At 41.8% G+C, this 21,873-nt stretch overlaps 1 protein-coding gene across 2 annotated transcripts in view; it reads left to right on the top strand.

Moving 5' to 3' along the window:
• The window catches only part of LOC120062189 (natural resistance-associated macrophage protein 2-like), a 45,494-nt gene extending 28,104 nt beyond the window's left edge, over positions 1-17,390 (top strand). For both annotated transcript variants that reach the window (XM_039011994.1, XM_039012000.1), the window contains exons 7-17: positions 1,550-1,620; positions 1,739-1,806; positions 1,969-2,124; positions 8,756-8,914; positions 9,360-9,446; positions 9,624-9,743; positions 9,928-10,077; positions 10,419-10,492; positions 12,204-12,357; positions 12,557-12,619; positions 16,426-17,390. In XM_039011994.1, the coding sequence (XP_038867922.1) occupies positions 1,550-1,620; positions 1,739-1,806; positions 1,969-2,124; positions 8,756-8,914; positions 9,360-9,446; positions 9,624-9,743; positions 9,928-10,077; positions 10,419-10,492; positions 12,204-12,357; positions 12,557-12,619; positions 16,426-16,554 (1,231 nt within the window). In that variant the 3' untranslated portion in view covers positions 16,555-17,390. The remainder of the gene's footprint in view (positions 1-1,549; positions 1,621-1,738; positions 1,807-1,968; positions 2,125-8,755; positions 8,915-9,359; positions 9,447-9,623; positions 9,744-9,927; positions 10,078-10,418; positions 10,493-12,203; positions 12,358-12,556; positions 12,620-16,425) is intronic.
• The last annotated feature ends 4,483 nt before the right edge of the window (positions 17,391-21,873 follow it).

The raw sequence follows: 21,873 nt of genomic DNA, 5'->3' as shown, positions 1-21,873 counted from the left end.
GCCTTATTCTGAAATGGATGAAATAAAATCATCATCAATCTACACACAATACCCCATAATGACAAAGCCAAAACAGGTTTTTAGATATTTTTGCACATTTATAAGAAACAGAAATACCTTACTTACATAAGCATTCAGACCCTTTGCTATGAGACTCGAAATTGAGCTCGGGTGCATCCTGTTTCCATTGATTATCCTTGAAATGTTTCTACAATTTGATTGGAGTCCACCTGTGGTAAATTCAATTGATTGAACATGATTTGGAAAGGCACACATCTGTCTATATAAGACAGGATTGTGTCGAGGCACAGATCTGGGGAAGGGTACCAAAAAATGTCTGCAGCATTGAAGGTACCCAAGAACACAGTGGCCTCCATCATTCTTACATGGAAGAAGTTTGGAACCACCAAGACTCTTCCTAGAGCTGGCCGCCCGGCCAAACTGAGCAATCATGGGGAGAAGGGCCTTGGTTAGGGAGGTGAACAAGAACCCAATGGTCACTCTGACAGAGCTCCAGAGTTCCTCTGTGGAGATGGGTGAACCTTCCAGAAGGACAACCATCTCTGCAGCACCACCAATCAGGCCTTTATGCTAGAGTGGCAAGACGGAAGCCACTCCTCAGTAAAAGGCACATGACACCCCGCTTGGAGTTTGCCAAAAAGGATCTAAAGGACTCTCAGACCATGATAAACAAGATTCTCTGTTCTGATGAAAACAAGATTGAACTCTTTGGCCTGAATATCAAGCATCACGTCTGGAGGACTAGTCAGGATTGAGGGAAAGCTGAACGGAGTAAAGTACAGAGAGATCTTTGATGAAAACCTTCTCCAGAGCGCTCAGGACCTCTGACTGGGGTGAAGGTTCACCTTCCAACAGGTCAACAACCCTAAGCACACAGCCAAGACAATGCAGGAGTGGCTTCAGAAGAAGTCTCTGAATGTTCTTGAGTGGCCCAGCCAGAGCCCGGACTTGAACCCGATCGAACATCTCTGGAGAGACCTGAAAATAGTTGTGCAGCTATGCTCACCATCCAACCTGATAGAGCTTGAGAGGATCTGCAGAGACGAATGGGAGAAACTCCCCAAATACAGGTGTTCCAAGCTTGTAGCGACATACCCAAGAAGACTCGAGGCTGTAATCGCTGCCAAAGGTTCTTCAACAAAGTACTGAGTAAAGGTTCTGAATACTTATGTAAATGTTATATTTCAGTTTTAGATTTTTAATGCTTTTGCAAAATATCCTAAAAAACAGTTTTTGCTATGTCATTATGGGGTATTGTGTGTAGATTGATGAGGGGGGGAAAACGATTTAACCCATTTTAGAATAAGGCTGTAACATAACAAAAAACGTGGAAAAAGTCAAAGGGTCTGAATGCACTGTATGACCTTTGTTCAAAAGTAGTGCACAATATAGGGAATAGGGTGCCTCTGGTCAAAAGTGGAGATACAGACATGCAGTGACTTTTGGGATGTAGACATAGGCATAAAACAGCCACTCTAGAGGTCAATGTATTGGGCTCAAACTAACATTGTTGTTTGCCATCTACCAGGATTCCACTTTGGGGAGGTGTCCTCATCACCATCATTGACACCTTTGTGTTCCTCTTTCTAGATAAATATGGTGAGTGTTTCTTTGGCGCACACCAAGATGTGTATGTGATTTAATGGTCCTTAGGTACAGGTGTGTATCAATTTCTGTCTGGGTTGTTTCAATGTGATTTTCAACTTTTGTTTTTTAGGCCTGAGAAAACTTGAAGCCTTCTTTGGGTTTCTCATCACAATCATGGCTGTAAGCTTTGGGTATGAGGTAAGAACAAGTTTTTCTCTGTATTGATCATTAACACTTTCCAACTTCTCCCATAGACCTGGCAGCTGGTTTGATAATATATAGCGTAGCTTTGATAGAATTTGGTAGGTTTTTGTTTCTGCGTGTGTGTATCTGACTGTCATTTCTTGTATGTGCCTATAGTATGTGATGGTGCGTCCGGACCAGGGGGAGCTGCTCAAGGGGATGTTTCTGCCGTACTGTGAGGGCTGTGGTCCTGCCCAGATGGAGCAGGCTGTGGGCATCGTAGGAGCCGTCATCATGCCCCACAACATCTACCTGCACTCAGCTCTCGTCAAGGTAGGTTTCTTGCATTATGACATGGTACAGGGGAGTCAAAGACCTGCTTTGACATAGTATGGACCCTCAGATCCTCAGTTATACAGCTGCACCATTGAGAGCATCTTGACTGGCTGCATCCCCGCTTGGTATGGCAACTGTGGCATCCGACCGCAAGGCACTAGTGTAAGACTTTCACTGACATCGTACAGGGGAGCTAAATGCCTTTACTGTGACAGTACAGTTTAGTCAAATAAGTAATTGGGACATAGTACAAGGAATCAGACCTTCACTATGACTTAAGACCAAACAAGGGCCAACCGAAATTTGACTTCCGTTTTTAACCCAACGCCTCCGAAAGACAGACATACATACACATAGGCTTACATAAGGGTCTTTCTATAAATAATGGGGCCAATGTGTGACATTGGGATCAACATTTGAAATGCTTTGAAACGTAAATAAAAAAGATTTTCATGCAGTTCCACATGTGTACTTAGAGGAATGAATATATGCAAATTGAACCATAACTCCAGCTATACAACAACATAGGTCTAGGACTATACTTCCTTTAAGCCGGGTTCATACAGACATTGATAAGTCAAATTCAAGGACTTTCAGGGACTTTTTAAAATACTTAATTGTAATTTAAGGACCTCAATGTCATATAATTGTACATATAGGGCCTAATACAGAACCCCCCCCCCCCCCCCCCAAAAAAAAAAACATGCAAGAAGTGTCAGAAAAAGTAGGCCATTATCACTTTAAGAATAATGCATTTTGTAGGCCTTGCCAATGCATTGATATTCAAATTATTATTGCATTCTAAAATATGTGAGAATAATGTGGACATTGCCTGATGAAATAGATTGGATGCATGCATTTTTTTCCTTGTAGACTATGGCAGACGCAGGCACACATAAAAAGCCACGAATAGCGGTAGCATTAATCTCACCATTTTTAATCTCACCGTCGCTGTTTTTATAATGAGAAAGTGACCAAAAACCAGGTTGCTTTTTTTTAATGGAAGGATTTGTATGGAAAGCCAAGTTGAAGCCAACATTAGATGTTGTTGTCCTCATAATAACCGCACATGGTTTTACCTCAACAGAGTAGAGTAACACCCTTCAATTAAAGTAGCGGGAAACAAACAAAAGTGGCCACATCTCTCACAAAAACAAATAAAAAATGAAATCACATAATTATAAGGGTGTTAATTATGACTTATAAATTGGCTACAATAATTACAAGGACTTTTCAAGCACCAAATTGAGGAAATGTCTGATTAAAGTTGGCCTATTCGAGTATTTTAATTTCTGAGCTTCAAATTCAAGTTCAAGTTGTCGTCTTCAAGCCCCTCGTATTGTTTAAATTGCAGGTGTAACATGGAAAACAAAATGTATTTGTCATGTTATTTAATTACCAGAACATATTGTGAATAAGCCCACTGAACAAAAATATAAATCAACATGTAAAGTTTTGGTCCCATGTTTCATGAACTGAAATAAAAGATCCCAGAAATGTTCCATATGCACATCCCTTTTAGTGAGCATTTGTACTTTGACAAAAATAATCCATCCACCTTACAGGTGTGGCATATCAAGAATCTGATTTAAACAGCATGATCATTGCACAGGTGCACCTTGTGCTGGGGACAATAAAAGGCCACTCTAAAATGTGCAGATGTCTCAGGTTTTGAGGGAGCTTGTAATTGGCATGCTGACTGCAGGAATGTCCACCAGAGCTGTAGCCAGATCATTTAATGTTAATTTCTCTACCATAAGCCGCCTCAACGTCATTTTAGAGAATTTGGCAGTACGTCCAACAGGCCTCTCACCCGCAGACCCACGTGTATGGCGTCGTGTGGGCGAGCGGTTTACTGATGTCAACACTGTGAACAGAGTGCCCCATGGTGGTGGTGGGTTTATGGTATGGGCAGGCATAAGCTACGGACAACAAACATAATTGATTTTTATTGATGGCAATTTGAATGCACAGAAATAACGTGATGAGATCCTGAGGCTATTTGTGGGGACTTTTGTTTTAAGGTATCCGTGACCAACCGATGCTTATTTCTATTCCCAGTCATGTGAAATCCATAGATTAGGGCCTAATGAATTTATTTCCTCATATGAAATGTAACTCAGTAAAACCTTTTGAAATTATTGCATGTTGCATTTATATATTTGTTCAGTATAATTTGTCATTATATCCAGAATAAATCATAGGAACAGTGTTTGGTTTTGCTCAATATTCTATCCCAGTGGATCCCAAACTGTGCGGCGGGTTAAAGGAACTCTGTCTGCGGAAATCAACATTTTTCCATTTACATCTAAGAGGTTAAAGGAACTCAGTCTGGCTTTAAACTTACTCTTGAAAGTTTTAGTAGTAGATTGCACAAGGTATAATTTTGAAAATGGAATCAGTTCCTCTTATGTCAGTCATTGCAGACCTTGGAGAGCTATTTATAACTTGTCAGAAATGTCCAGATTAACTGGCCCATGTCAGCTAACGTTTTTTTAGACCATAGATATTGGTGCAATTTTTTAGTCACTTTTAGTCACACATTAGACATGGCAACATGTATTGAATTGCAAGAACTTGATTTGCACCCCATGACAAAATGTGTAGCTTTAACCTGAAAAATCCTCTCCACCAACAAGAGGGGTGTGAAGAGTTTGTGTCATGAACAGTGCTTTTACCCATATAAAAATGCGTGACTTGTGCTCAGCGGGGGTGTGGGATGTTTCCCAATGCGGTAAGGGATGTCCCGAGTGTTAAAGTTTGGGAACCCCTGGTCTATACTACTGTCAGGTTCTAATTATCAGAGTAAGAACTCGACGGACACTATGAAAGCTTAAACCAAATGTATTCTTCCCAAAGGATCGAACAGCTGAATCGAAAAAAGACATGGTTACAATAGTGGTGGTATATGTACCCCACTTTGGGTGGAGTCTCCTCCTTCTCGCTAAACATTGCATCTTTATTACTAGGTAGGAAACTAAGTGATACGGGAAATAAGCGGTTCCTCTTCCCTTAACCTGACCTGACCTCGACCCCCTCATCCACGGCTCTCTCCCCTTATCAGTACTGCCACGTGTGACCGTTTACCCTGCACTCAGCCCCTCCCTCCCTCCCACCCACCATAACCCTTCCTCCTACAGACAACTCATGGTGTAAACCCTCAGCTATTGCACCCCTCATGTCTCTATTAGATCTAATGATTAATAATAGTTAAGCTCAGAAATCCAAACCCATCACTACACAATTGCACACAGCAGACTCATATGAAAACATGAACTCATTACCTTGATGCGTTCTCTGTTAAATCTAACGAGATGCTTCTGTAAATCAAGCAGACAACAACAGATCAACATCAATTTGCTAGGGATATTTCGAGCCAACGTAGAACCAGGCACAACTGTCTTCACTTGCGTAATGAATGAGACTCCAAAATATTCTGGACCAGTGGTTCCCAAACTTTTTATAGTCCCGTACCCCTTCAAACATTCAACCTCCAGCTGCGTACCCCCTCTAGCACCAGGGTCAGCGCACTCTCAAATGTTGTTTTTTGCCATCATTGTAAGCCTGCCACACACACACACTTTACATTAATTAAACATAAGAATGAGTGTGAGTTTGTCACAACCCGGCTCGTGGGAAGTGACAAAGAGCTCTTATAGGACCAGGGCACAAATAATAATATAATAATAATCAATAATTTTCCTCTTTATTTAGCCATCTTACATATAAAACTTTATTTGTTAATCGAAAATTGTGAATAACTCACTACAGGTTAATGAGAAGGGTGTGCTTGAAAGGATGCACATAACTCTGCAATGTTGGGTTGTATTAGAGAGAGTCTTAAATCATTTTCCACACACAGTCTGTGCCTGTTAGTTTTCATGCTAGTGAGGGCTGAGAATCCACTCTCACATAGGTACGTGGTTGCAAAGGGCATCAGTGTCTTAACAGCGCGATTTGCCAAGGCAGGATACTCTGAGCGCAGCCCAATCCTGAAATCTGACAGTGGCTTCCGATTTAAAATACATTTTCACAGAATCGCTTGTTGCAATTTCGATGAGGCTCTCTTGTTCAGATATCGGTAAGTGGACAGGAGGCAGGGCATGAAAGGGATAACGAATCCAGTTGTTTGTATCGTCTGTTTCGGGAAAGTACCTGCGTAATTGCGTACCCAGCTCACTCAGGTGCTTCGCTATATCACATTTGACATTGTCCGTAAGCTTGTTCATTTGCCCACAAAAAAATAATTAAATGATGGAAAGACCTGTGTGTTGTTCTTGTTAATGCAGACAGAGAAGAGCTCTAACTTCTTAATCTTAGGCTCAATTTTGTCCCGCACATTGAATATAGTTGCGGAGAGTTCATGTAATCCTATATTCAGATCATTCAGGTGAGAAAAACATCACCCAGATAGGCCAGTCGTGTGAGAATCTCGTCATCATGCAAGCGATCAGACAAGTGAAAATGATGGTCAGTATAGAAAACTTTAAGCTTGTCTCTCAATTTTAAAAAAAACGTGTCAATACTTTGCCCCTTGATATCCAGCGCACTTCTGTATGTTGTAAAAGCGTTACATGATCGCTGCCCATATCATTGCATAGTGCAGAAAATACACAAGAATTCAGGGGCCTTGCTTTAACAAAGTTAACCATTTTCACTGTAGTGTCCAAAACGTATTTCAAGCTGTCAGGCATTCCTTTGGCAGCAAGAGCCTCTCGGTGGATGCCGCAGTGTACCCAAGTGGCGTCGGGAGCAACTGCTTGCACGGGCGTTACCACTCCACTATGTCTCCGTGTCATGGCTTTTGCACCATCAGTACAGATACCAACACAACTTGACCACCAAAGTCCATTTGATGTCACAAAGCTATCCAGTACTTTAAAATGATCCTCTCCTGTTGTCCTTTCCAGTGGTTTGCAGAAGAAGATGTCTTCCTTAACTGACCCCCCATAAACGTAACGGACATATACCAGGAGCTGTGCCAGGCCCGCCACGTCTGTTGACTTATCCAGCTTTAACGCATAGAATTCACTGGCTTGTATGCTAAGCAGTAATTGTTTCAAAACATCTCCTGCCATGTCACTGATGTGTTGTGAAACAGTGTTGTTTGATGAAGTCATTGTCTGTATAGTTATTGTCCCAGATGTCTTGTAATCCTGCGGCAGCAGGAATAATTAAGTCCTCCACAATAGAATGGGGCTTTCCTGTCCTAGCCACTCGGTAGATCACCATATAAGACGCTTCTAGCCCCTTCTTATTAATGGTATCTGTTGCTTTTATACATGTCTTACTACTTGAAAGTCGCCTTAATTCTCGCTCCAAAAACTTCCGTGGCTTATTTTTCAAATTGACATGTTTTGTTTCTAAATGTCTGCGCAAGAGTGAAGGTTTCATTGAGTTGTGAGAGTACTTTTGCACATAGGAAAGGCACTACTCCCAATATAAGTAAATCAATGTAGTTCTCATCATATTTGCGCCTCTTCGTTGGTCCAACGTCCTTGTCTGTTGTTTGGTGCTTTCCCGGGTAAGGGGGCAGTAGCTCTTCGGCTGCATCAGATTCACAACTGTCAGTGTCCATGCTAGCTGGGCTAACAACACATGTAGAATTACTGATGCTAGCATTGGATGTGCTCGTGGAAGCAGAATAACTTGTGTCGTCGACAGGTGCAGGTGTAGTACTGCTGGTCGTAGCAGTACTACCAGTAGAGCTGGTATGCGTCTCTATGGATGCGGGCCTTTTTGTTTTTACCATTTATCAGTTTTCAAGCAAACAGAATGAGCAGCAGCTACGTTTGGAATTCCCGCGAGAGAGTAACGGTTTAATGTGATTTGATGTTAATTATTGGACTAGGCTACCTGTATTTGACATTGTGTTATTTCGCTGAACACGGGATGGTTTCATTTTATTTTTGGCAGTGAAACGAGGCTACTCAGGCGAGGAAAAAATAACTAATCCAAATGTATAGACCCGTTGGAAAATATAAATTGACTGTTTGAAAATGTGAATCACGTTTTTATTTGGCGTACCCCCGACGGCAACTGGGGTACCCCCGTTTGAGAATACCTGTTCTGGACATTCCTCGCAAACACTTTTTTTCCCAGCACTTGGGCTGGTGTTGCATCACACGTGCCATCACAACAGCTGTTTGTCTCTTGATTGTCATTTGGAAAATTCCTTCTTGGATCAGATGATGTGAAAATATCACGACTTAACTAATCAGCTGGACACCAAATGCATAATTATTGAAGAACCACGTTAATGACAGCATCGATTTAGGTTTTAAACATCAAGGTAAGGTGACTCTTTTGGTTAGAAGCATTTGACTTTGCAATCGCATACGTTATTTTGAATTTGTGTGCCCATGAAAACTGGGATTTGATACCAGCAACCCTCCAGTTTGCCAGCTCACTTCCTGCCTCCGGTTGCTGGCTCTCCTCTCTAGGCTACCTGCCGCCCCAGAGCCATCATAGACCTTCACTATGACATATACAATATTAGTGAAATCATTTTGACAATAATTGGAACAGAATCATTGCCCAATTTTTGGGGCAAACAACCTGAAAGTCCAATGTCACAGCAATTGTGATTTTATATTTTAATTAATTTTAATTAAATTTTATCGTCTAGTCTCGGTCAATAGATCGTGGGAACAAGAAGGAGGTGAAGGAGGCCAACAAATACTACTTCATCGAGTCGACTATCGCTCTCTTCATCTCCTTCCTCATCAACGTCTTCGTTGTAGCAGTGTTTGCCGAGGCCTTCTACGAGAAAACCAACATTGAAGTGGTGAGTATAACGACTAACCAGACCCAGCATGTCATCTTATGTCTCAGAATGTAACACTCCGTTACAGATGTTTTATTTAAGCAATAAGGCACGAGGAGGAGTGGTATATGGCCAATATACCACGGTTAAGGACTGTTCTAATGCACGACGCAACACGGAGTGGCTGGACACAGCCCTTAGTCGTGGTATATTGGCCATATATTACAAACCTCCGATGTGCCTTATTACTATTATAAACTGGTTACCAACCTAATTAGAAGAGTAAAAATAACTTTTGTCATACTCGTGTTATACGGTCTGATATACCACGGCTGTAAGCCAATCAGCATTCAGGGCTCAAACCATCCAGTTTATAAATAGTAATATAGCATGGCCAGTATGGCACCTCTAAATCAGTGACGTCCTTTGTTTGTGATGTGCTGCTGCTCTTCTCTGTGTGTCACAGAATGCAATGTGCAATGCATCAGACAGTCCACACACAGACCTCTTCCCCCTGGACAACAGCAGGCTACAGGTGGACATCTACAAGGGGGTACGTCTTTAATGGATTAACAACAGTCTACATAACTTCCTGTGATAGGAAATCACAGGATCTGTCAATAATTTTGTCATGAAATTACATTTATTTAGGTCTTGATAAGATGCATAACCATAGAGGGGACTGTCTTTCTTTCTGTCTTTCTCTGTCTGTCTCTCTCTGACTGTACAGGGGGTGGTGCTGGGTTGTTTCTTTGGCCCTGTAGCCCTCTACATCTGGGCCATCGGGATCCTTGCTGCGGGACAGAGCTCCACCATGACTGGCACTTACTCTGGCCAGTTTGTCATGGAGGTGAGAACGTGCTGATATACTCATTGACTGTATTTCTGTGTGTATGCGAGAGTTTGCAAATTGTATTGTTAACCATTATTGTGTGTGCGTGTGTATGTGTGTGAGTGAGATAATGAGTTTTGTGTAGGTCCGGATGTGGGTGTGTTGACTGTTAGTTCTCTCTCTCTCTTTGCCCCTGCCTCAGGGTTTCTTGAATCTGCGTTGGTCACGTTTTGCACGGGTTCTTCTCACACGCTCCATCGCCATCTTCCCCACCCTGCTGGTGGCCATCTTCCAGGACGTGCAGCACCTGACGGGCATGAACGACTTCCTCAACGTGCTGCAGAGCATGCAGGTCAGAGAGAGAGCGAGTGGGAGGTCTGGGGACATGGAGGACAAAGAGAGAGAGACAGGGAGGCTTGACAGAGAGGAGACATGAGAGCTGGGGACATGCAGGTCAGAGAGAGAGAGAGGAGACATGGGGGCAGGTCAGAGAGAGTAGAGGCTGGGTCTGGGGACATGCAGGTTAGAGAGAGAACACCATGGAGACTGGGTACTGCTGTTCTCCTAGTGGAACAGCTAATCAGGGCTGGCTGGGAGTCTGTTAGGGTGTTACACTGATGCTTGTATTCAAAGGTATAGAAGGGGACTGTATGCAGTCATTTTTAACTGTTCTTTCTGCCTTTCCTTCTATAGCTGCCGTTTGCTCTGATCCCCATCCTGACCTTCACCAGTCTGACATCCATCATGAATGACTTCGCTAATGGACTGTGAGTCATCATAACCCTCTACCCCAGAGATGGGCAGCAGGTCTCCTCAAATAGGAAAAATATAAGCACCCACTAAATTATTATTATATGACTCCGATTGGTTTTGTGTTTTCACTGATAGACCAATTAATTCATAGACGTGATGACAGGGATGCGTCTCAAATATAACCTACTTTTCTACTTGTGCTGAAAGATTAGTGCTTTTTGAGGTTCGTTCGGTTATTTAAAAAATAATCAGTATTATTTTTAACATGAAATACATTCTGAAATAATGACATTAAAATTATTTTAGAGCTTCCCTCAGCCATCACCTGCCTTTTTTCTGACACTGACAGTGGATTGAATTCTGTAACACAGAATAAAACAATAAGAGCCCCATGATGGTTGTGAATGCCTATTACTGCTTCTCAACCAAAATGTATTCACATTACTTACTTTAATACAATATTTCAGTTGTGTATATTACTTCGTTTTTATTTGATGACTTTATAATTTAATTCCTTTAAATCATCATCTCATTTTACATTTACATTTTGAGTCATTTAGCAGACACTCTTATCCAGAGCGACTTACAGTTAGTGAGTGGATTCATCTTAAGATAGCTAGGTGGGACAACCACATATTACAGGCATAGTAGTCGAGGTGAGGAGGAGATTATTTAAGATACTCTTTGAAGAGTTATGGTTTCAGACGCTTTTGGAAGATGGGACTGTGCTGTCCTAGTTTCAGGGGGAAGCTGGTTCCAACATTGGGGTGCCAGGATATAGAAGAGATTGGACTGGGCTGAGTGGGGGCTGCCCTCCCGTTATCGGTGGGAGGGCCAAGAGACCAGAGATGGTAGAACGGAGTGCTCGGATTGAGATGAAGGGTTTGAGCATAGCCTGATGGTATGGAGGGGCAGTTCCTCTTTTTGCTTTGTAGGCAAACACCATGGACTTGTAGTGGAACATTTTAGTTATTTTAGCAGATGCTCTTATCAAGAGTGACTTACAGTAGTGAAAGCTACGTTTTTTTTGTACTGGTCCCCATGGGAATCGATCCCACAACCCTTGTTGCACGTGCCATGCTCTACCAACTGAGCCACACGAGACTCCATCTCTGCTCAAGCAGTAGCAGCCAGCCAGACAACCATCTGTTATTTCTGTGCTTCCCATTGAACAAGTCATCCTATTTAGGTAGGATAGTAGTAGCTAACTATCAATCAGGTAGAGCTACCTCACGAACTTTCTATCCCTCTCGTCGTCATTCCACTTTCATGCGGTCTCCTATGGTCTGTGTGTATTCGCCTCTTTCCGTGGCCAGAAAGAACAGGCGCAATGGATTGTGGTCATTCATTATAGTTAATTACCAAGTTTCTGCGTTGAGCTAGGTTGAATATTTGTCTAATGAAAACTACAATTTCCAATCAGCCCAGCATCCCACATAGTTCTTGACTTAATTTATCTTGTGAATTATTTGATTTCTCTAGAGAAACTAAATGGAATTCAAGTAATCGAAACGACGTCTGTCAATTAGCTGTTTAATAACCGAACCCCCCCTGAAATTTCGGTTCATCGCTCAGCACTATTCCCTACATATTATACTACTTTTGAACAGGGCCTGTAGGAAATAAGGTTGCCATTTTGGATGCAGTTAGATTTTCTGTATGTGATGACAGTGACAATTTATCATTGTGCCAACTTACCATCTCAGCTGTGCCTGTGCTCCTCAGGGTGTGGAAGATAGGCGGAGGGGTGGTCATCCTGGTGGTCTGTGCCATCAACATGCACTTTGTGGTGGTGTACGTGACCAGCCTAAGCAGTGTGGCTCTCTATGTGCTGGCGGGCTTGCTTTGTATAGCGTACCTATGCTTTGTGGGCTACCTGGTGAGTTACTATAGCAGTCATTATAACACCATGGACCGGGCTAGATTAGCACACAACACTGTATATTAACACCAGAATGAGGTGATTACTTTTCAATGCTGAATACTGAATGCAGGGTTTGAAAAGATGCATTGTAAACTATTATAGGGAGTACAATGACCCTCTACTGACCTCCTACCCTCTTTGTGTGTGTCCACAGGTGTGGCATTGTCTGATAGCCCTGGGGTTCTCCTGTCTGGATGTGTCCTGTCTGGCCAGCAGGGTAAGCAACAACAGACCTTCTGTATTCATAGAGGAACAGCCAGAGTATGACACCTAAAACTGAACAAGACAGTGTTTAAAAGATAGACCAACACAAATGTCGGCTGTGCACAGTAGATCACCTGCTGGTTGTCAAAGAACGGTGGCAATTCACAGGGTTCGTAGTCTTAAATTAATTAATCTGTTTTCAAAGGTCTTAAAAAATGTGAAGAAAGTGACTACAGTGTTTCTGTTATATTGTGCAGCTATTTAATTGTTGCCACCACGGCAAAAAAACGATTGAACGTCAAATAATACTCAAGGCGCACTTTCAAGATGTTAGAGAGCTATCCACGTGTGCGCCTCTGCGTGTGCCAGTGCGCGTCGGTCCGTTGCCAGAGGAGAGAGAGGAGAGAACAAGGTAGCCTGTACAATTTGATAGACAACAAGACTAGAGTTGGGACGCTAAACCGAAAATTGCTGACACTGTCATTTCCCTCTTACCTAAGCAATTTTGCTTACATCGGTGATTCGGCTACACAACATGCCTGCAGATTCTTTGGTTCTAAAAACGTTATTTGGTCAACAGTAATGTGCATTCACCTGCTTCCCACAATGAAAGTATCTGCCCTTTCCTTGTTTCGTTGCTGGCTCACTCCCGCTCCACTCTTTGCACACGGAGTAAAGGAAGAGATTCATTCTGATAGGCGCAAGCGTACTGACAGTTAAGCAACATTTCAAAATGTAGGCTAATTGAACGAAAGACAGTTTTTGAAACAACTACCGTTAAAAAAGAGGAATGTCTCTGCTTTATGAGTATACCAATTATTTCTCAACTGTCAATATAGAGGAAACACCACTTTACAAGCAAAGTATGTAATTGAGATTATGTGCCGGCGGAATGGAGTGGAGAGCGCCATTTGTGGTGAATAGGCATCAAGTAGTCTATATAGGTCTACCAATGGAAAGTTTTTGTAGAACATCAAATGTACTGTTAGATCAATTGCATTGCTATCTAGCAACCATATAATATAGAATTTAGAGTTAGCAATCTAGCTAATGTGTTTCGAGTTCCCATTTCCTCAGGTGGTAAATTATATAGCATATAGACTAGGCCAATATGCACAAAACATGCAGGCAAATTCATCTCTCAAAAGATATCTGATTATTCTGAATCCTATTTTGACATGGTGCACATCAAAATATCCATTATGCATTCCCTGAACATGTTAGATGAAATAGCTCACTTCTTTCGTGTCTTACTTGGCACTGGAAAAAGTCAGTCTAGAGCCCTCCTGCTTAGCTACCTTGCTTTGAAGTATAGCTATTTGATACCTGATTCATAGAATGAGGGAATTATTTTATTCAACATTTTGGTTGTAGGCTAATGTTCAAATGTTATATCATAATACCTCCAGGAGAGCTACTGGGTGAGTAGACATTTATTTCAGCCCAACTCTAGCACCAGATTCTACAAATTCACTGCTCAACAGGACCTTGTTAAGCTCACTCTGTTGTTTGAGCAGGGCTGAATCAAAAGCCTGCACACCCAGTGTACATTTGACTTTAAGGCATTTTTATTTCAGCCCAACTCTTTTGAGTGAGCATTAAGCTGCTATTGGTATCGAAGCCAAAATTCTGAACACTTAGTTTGAAATCTAGCTAATTATTAGCCCATTGGGGTAGCCTAAACAAATGCAGATGGGCAACCCCATGCTTCAGCCATCTATAGCCTAGCCACTATGCTATTAAATTCCTTAGGCTACAGGACAAATGCTCATGGCTAAAATAGCACACCTGCCTGATAATATGAGCCATGTAGGCTATAGCCTTTGAAAGAGCCAGCCCTAAAAATACTACTTTTTGCCAACATTGGCTCATTTCTAGAGGGGAATATTAGCAGGTGTATGGAGAACGCAGACCTTAAAATTTGTATTTAAATTGCATTCCGAGTAGCATTAATAAGGTCTTAAATTCAACTTCATTGAATCTGCAGATACCCTGGATTTAACATGTAGAATCATTGGGAAATGAACACAAAATGAAGCCTGAACAGAAAATGACGCACCTGCTGTGCGCAACGAACATTATGTAAACCCCAATGACAACAAATACACTTGTTCCTGTTCAGAGGCCTCCCTGTCCCTTTTGAGAGGATTCTCAGCGGTCAGCCATAGTTTTTGATATCCTATCTTTCATGCTCAAGCAGAGCGAGTGTGACTTGTTCTCATGTTTTTCAATGAGAGAACTAAGTTTGAATTCGATTTCTCTCAAATTATTGCAGTCCTATTCCAGGTTAAGATGTGAAAAGTTAATCTTGCACAATGGAAATTCTTATCCTGCTGACATGATAATAAGCCCAAGTCTACAGTATTTGGAAGCTGATATCTATCTATTTGGTATTTGAACATTATTGTACACTACATGACCAAAAGTATGTGGACACATGCTCGTCAAACATTTAATTGCAAAATCATGAGCATTAATATGGAGTTGGTCCCCCCATTGCTGCTATAACAGCCTCCACTTTTCTGGGAAGGCTTCCCACTAGATGTTGGAACATTGCTGCGGGACTTTCTTCCATTCAGCCACGAGCATTAGTGAGGTGGGCACTGATGTTGGGCGATTAGGCCTGGCTCGCAGTCGGCATTCCAATTCATCCCAAAGGTGTTCGATGGGGTTGAGGTCAGGGCTCTGTGCAGGCTAGTCAAGTTCTTCCACACCAATCTCGACAAAGCATTTCTGTATGGACCTAACTTTGTACACAGGGCCATTGTCATGCTGAAACAGGAAAGGGCCTTCTCCAAACTGTTGCCACAAAGTTGGAAGCACAGAATCGTCTAGAATGCCATTGTATGCTGTAGCGTTAAGACTTTCCTTCACTGGAACTAAGGGGCCTGTCCCGAACCATGAAAAACACCCCCAGACCATTATTCCTCCTCCACCAAACTTGAGAGTTGGCACTATGCATTGGGGCAGGTAGCGTTCTCCTGGCATCCGCCAAACCCAGATTTGTCCATCGAACTAACAGATGGTGAAGCGTGATTCATCACTCCAGAGAACGCGTTTCCACTGCTCCAGAGTCCAATGGCGCCGAGCTTTCCACCACTTCAGACCACACTTGGCATTGCGCATGGTGATTTTAGGCTTGTGTGCGGATGCTCGGCCATGGAAACCCATTTCATCAAGCTCCCGACTAACAGTTCTTGTGCTGACATTGCTTCCAGAGGCGGTTTGGAACTCAATAGAGAGTGTTGCAACTGAGAACAGACTATTTTTACGCGCTATATGCTTATGTGGCCTACCAATTCGCGGCTGAGACGTTGTTGCTCCTAGACTTTTCTACTTCATAATAACAGCACTTACAGTTGACCGGGGCAGCTCTAGCAGGGCTAGTCTGTAGCAACCACTTCATAATAAAAGTCCCGATGAACCATACTCCTGCAGCTCCGCATTGCACTGGGCTGACCGCATTTTATGTTGAATAAATATCACCAGGCCCTAGAAAGCCCAATGAGAAAAACGTGGTTAGCACTACTTTGTTTTTGGTTGGTGTCAGTGATCGATTTCTTTGCATTTGTCAATTTTTGACACCATAGATTACAACATTGGCATTGAACACTCACAATCACTTGAGGGCTTTGCTGCTTACAGTACGTAGCCTATGCGCAGTCAACATACAACTGCTTAAGCATTTCCCGGGAATGGTTAATGAGTTGATGAATGAGATCCTACCAATCGAGTGCTTATGACATTAAGTAATAAGAGAATCAAACTCGCATTGCATGAGATTAACCATCTCTCACGCTCTTCTTCACTTCTCAACAGATGCTGACGGGCCACAATGACGTTTACCTGCTGAAGGACATGGACATGGACAGTGACACGATGGTGGAGAGATTAGAAGAAGAACACGTTGGAGGAGTGGTTATTAACAGTGATACAGTCCGTAGCTAGAGAGAATTCACAGGGGTGACCTAACATGGAGGATGCAGTGTGCCTACTGTGCCTTAGTGCCAGCCAGACCTTCGTAAGTGCCCATCCTCATCATCTGACCCTTACAAGAAGCCTTGAACCCCTCACTTGACATTCCACTAGGCAGGTAGCCTAACTATGATTGGCATTATATGAAGTTTAGGCCTATGATCAAGTTTACCCCAATGAGTTGTTGGTTTTTATCATGTCGAGCATGCTTGATCAACGTGGCACTATAAAAATTCTGCAAATGAGCCAGCTTTTTCATGACTTTGAAAAGCTGTGATCATTTTATATGGGAAATACACTGTGTGTAGTGAGTTTGTTACAAAAAAGGCAATTGCCACCAATTTAGATGCATGTACGTTGTAGAATTTTTTATTTATGAACACACAGAGAATTTAATTTTCGTAAGACTTTATCAGAGCAAGCACTTAAAGGGCCAATTCACAGTTGCTACATCCATTTTTGAGCGTATAAATTAATGATATACACTGAGTATACAAAATATTAGAAAGACCTCCCCACAACCCCCGTTGCCCTCAGAACAGACTCAATTTGTCAGGGCATGGACAGGAATGCTGTTACATGTTGACTTCAATGCTTCCCACAGTTGTCAAGTTGGCTAAATGTCCTTTGGTTTGTGGACCATTCTTGATACATACGGGAAACCGTTGAGCGTGAAAACCCAGCAGCACTGCAGTTCTTGACAGGAACCGGTACTACCATATCCCGTTCAAAGGCACTTAAATCTTTTGTCTTGCGCATTCACCATCTGAATGGCACAGATACAAAATCCATGTCTCAATTATCTCAAGGCTTAAAGTCCTACACTGATTGAAGTGGATTTAACAAGTGACATCAATAAGATATCATAGCTTTCACCTGGATTTACCTGCTCAGTCTTTCATGGAAAGAGCAGGTGTTCTTAATGTTTTGTATACTCATTGTATATCAATTGTTTCTTGAAGAATATTACTTCGAAATGCCTCATGACCATAGTTCAGTCGTACCCCATCAGAACCCAGTACATCAAATCTTGAAGGGTCAGTCCTTGCATCCATAGCGAGGTCTATGAATTTAAGTGGTTACATTTCTCCAGGCCCATCCCTCAGCTTTTTATCAAAACAGAGGCGGGGTGTCTGCTTTGTTATTGTTTCAAGTGCGGATTGGCCCTTTAAGAACAACTTCCTAACCCAGTTGCTCTGGCACTTGCAATTATAACTCCCCAGGGCTCCCGAGTGGCGCAGCATCTCAGTGCAAGAGGCGTCACTACAGTCCCTGGTACGAATCCAGGCTGCATCACATCCGACCGTGATTGGGAGTCCCATAGGGCGGCGCACAATTGGCCCAGCGTCGTCCGGGTTTGGCCGTCATTGTAAATAAGAATTTGTTCTTAACTGACTTGCCTAGTTAAATAAAGGTTACTTTTTTTTAAAGTAAAAAATAACTGGAATATCTTGGCCACGTTTTTATTTATTTATTTTAAAAAGAAGGTATGCACCCACTGCCCTGCTTAAACTGGGGCAGGGGTGTTCAAAATAATTATACATTTTATTTATAAAACACAATTTATCACACTCAAGGTGCTAATAGATAAATATTTTAGATTTTGGGTGTAGTTATTTAAAATGTTCTACAAATGTCCTGCTATTTTGGTCATTCCCTCCAAAGCACCACAGTGAAACGAAAGCTTTGGCTTTACAGTGAAAGGCATAAAAGCAGCCCACATGCCCAAATTATCCCATTTCCTTAAAATAATTTCTCAAGGAAAATGTTCATGTGATACTAACAATTGTACTGACCTCCTTCTGTGAATTCAGTGTTTTTGTTAGTACAAAACTCTACCCATTGAAATTCTGTTGAAGTTTAAATTCGTACCCAAAGCCCAATATAATGAAAGATGCAGGCCTTTTCTGCTTCTTGACGCGGTCTATGAAGTCAGAGGTGTCACTGCTAAATACAGCTCCTGATGACCATTGTAGAATTTACATGTATTTATAGACTGACATTTTGAGTGTAGATCTATCATAAATAGGTCTCTCTCTGCGTGTGCATGATCACACCACTTTAGTGAAGTCATTACCCTGGATTGTTTTAATTATGAAATCTTCAAACAGAAGTCATTCACTTGTATGGTTTACATGATGTTTAGATATGACATTTATTTTAATGTGGAATTTTATGTACTGTAAAGCCAGTATTTGTATTTGGTCAATTTAACAATCGCATAGATATATTGACTTTATTTTTTATATACATCTTTTTCAAAGGAAACTAAAGTATCAACAGTTTGTGGCTGTTAAGTTTCGCTGGTACCATACATTTTTGATGAATAAAATGACATGCCAAATAAAATAAAAATATTTGTACAAAATAACTTTCTGTTTTTTCGTCACTTTCCAAAGATAAATCATGAAATACTTTTGACTAATTTCACTATGTACAAACTCATTAACAGCATTATTTATATATTTTTAAACAGTCCGGACAATGAAAATATAATCTTTGAGACACATGAGGTTTTTGTCAATACTTCTCTTTAGGGAGTGAACGGTTTTTATAGTAAGGGTTACATGGAGAAAATCGGGCCGCTCTGAAATGAAAATGGATGGCTCTCCCTTCAGCAAAATATATTTGACCTCAACCCTCCCTCAACACTTGAGGGAAAAAAACAAGTGACCATCCCCTATACCCCAAATAATAATTAAATCAAAGTGGATAGCAGAGAACATTCCTACCATTTTCCCTCACTTCCTGGACAGACCAGAGCCTTAGATAAGCAGTTTTAGAAACTGTTCTTCATCCTGTAAGCATTACATGGCAACACAGGAGTTGATAGCGCAGAGGGCTGCAGGCCAGAAAGTTGTGGGTTCGCAGACCACTGTGGACAAGAGTAGGGGTGGAATGAATGTCTTTATAGTAAAAGCATTGCATGGATCTATCATTGTATTTGCAGGTCTGAGAAAAACTGGCCTTTTTGTAAAAATGTCATGCAATTCTACATATTAGCAGAATTTTTGAATACCACACAAATTACCAAAATTACAGGCCTCTCTCTGTCCATTCTTATCCTATGTGTTCATTTTATCTTATTTCTACAATGCTAAATCAGTGTGTCTTGTTTGCAAACAATTAAATCTGCGACATCCAATAGGAATCTGAGCATGGTACTTTCAAAAGTTAGGTCTACTTTTCCACCCCAGACAGAGTAGGCCTACCAACGCAGAAATATGTAAGCTTTGACTACTGGCTACTCTTATTCTGTGGCTTAGCCCAACGAGAGTCGGTCATAAGTGTTTACCTAAAAGCTGTCTGGGTTTTTATTTTATTTCACCTTTATTTAACCAGGTAGGAACTGAGAATAAGTTATCAATTACAACTGCGATCTGGCCAAGATAAAGCAAAGTAGTGCAACAAAATCAACAACACAGAGTTACACATGGGATAAACAATCGTACAGTCAATAACACAATATAAAATCTGTATACAGTGTGTGCAAATGAAGTAAGGATGAAGGCAATAAATAGGCCATAGTGAAGTAATTACAATTTAGTAATTAACACTGGAGTGATAGATGTGCAGATCAGAATGTGCAAGTATAAATACTGATGTGCAAAAAAGCAGAAAAAAACAAATATGGGGATGAGGTAGGTAGTTGGTTGGATGGGATATTTACAGATGGGCTGTGTACAGCTGCAGCGATCGGTAAGCTGCTCTGACAGCCGATGCTTGAAGTTAGTGAGGGAGATATGTCTTCAACTTCGGTGATTTTTGCAATTCGTTCCAGTCATTGGCAGCAGAGAACTGGAAGGAAAGGCGGCCAAAGGAGGTGTTGGCTTTGGAGATGACCAGTGAAATATACCTGCTGGAGCGTGTGCTACGGGTGGGTGTTGCGATGATGACCAGTGAGCTGAGATAAGGCGGAGCTTTACCTAGCAAAGACTTATAGATGACCTGGTGCCAGTGGGTTTGGCGACGAATATGTAGCGAGGACCAGCCAACGAGCGCATACAGGTCGCAATGGTGGGTAGTATATAGGGCTTTGGTGACAAAACGGATGGCACTGTGATAGACTGCATCCAATTTGCTGAGTAGAGTGTTGGAGGCTATTTTGTAAATGACATCGCCGAAGTCAAAGATCGGCAGGATAGTCAGTTTTACGAGGGTATGTTTGGCAGCATGAGTGAAGGAGGCTTTGTTGTGAAATAGGAAGCCGATTCTAGATTTAACTTTGGATTGGAGATGCTTAATGTGAGTCTGGAAGGAGAGTTTACATATTCTAAGTCAGAACCGTCTAGAGTAGTGATGCTAGGCGGGTTGGTGCGGGCAGCGATCGGTTGAAGAGCATGCATTTAGTTTTACTAGCGTTTAAGAGCAGTTGGAGGCCACGGAAGGAGTGTTGTATGGCATTGAAGCTCGTTTGGAGGTTTGTTAACACAGTGTACAAATAAGGGTCAGATGTATACAGAATGGTGTCGTCTGCGTAGAGGTGGATCAAAGAATCACCCGCAGCAAGAGCAACATCATTGATAAATACAGAGAAAAGAGTCGGCCCGAGAATTGAACCCTGTGGTACGACCATAGAGAGGTCCGGACAACAGGCCCTCCGATTTAAACATCTATTGTACAGAAAGTGAATAGCTTAATCAATTGATAGTAACAGAATTAGATTACTTCCCAAGCTTCCCATTTTTTGTCTTCTCGGCTATAGAAGGTTCTAGCTCAGCATCAATGTCAAAAACACGAGGCAATGATATTCCCATATGCATCGGAGTCGTGTCTTTCCCGGGTGTTTTACAGCATAAAGCATCACGGACCAAAGCACTGTTATAGATCATGCTTTTTGCCATTTTCTTAAATAAAAGGTAGGCCTATGGCATACCCTCTCATTAACCCTCAATTCGAGTCTTGGTTTTAACTTAGCCTACCGCCGTGACAGTGAAGGGCTGTTATTTAAAGAGTGCATGGTGGGTTTTTAAAACAAATATTTATTTAACTAAGTCAGTTAAGAACAAATTCTTATTTACAATAACGGCCAAACCCGGACAACGCTGGGCCAATTGTGCGCCGCCCTATGGGACACCCAATCACAGCCGGTTGTGATACAGCCTGGAATCGAACCAGGGTCTGTAGTGACGCCTCTAGCACTGAGATGCAGTGCCTTAGACCAACAAATCTATGGATAGCCCATAGCCTAGTTTTGTCTGTCAAACAGGTACGCCTACCTCTTTTGTAAATAGGAAGAAATAGGCTCCAACACAAAGCTCTCTTGTTAGTAAAGTTTAATTAACATTAAGA

The sequence above is a fragment of the Salvelinus namaycush genome, chromosome 2 (genome assembly GCF_016432855.1).
Source record: "Salvelinus namaycush isolate Seneca chromosome 2, SaNama_1.0, whole genome shotgun sequence".
NCBI lineage: Eukaryota > Metazoa > Chordata > Actinopteri > Salmoniformes > Salmonidae > Salvelinus > Salvelinus namaycush.
Note: the sequence above shows the minus strand (reverse complement) of the source record. Positions and strands in the feature narration are given on the sequence as shown.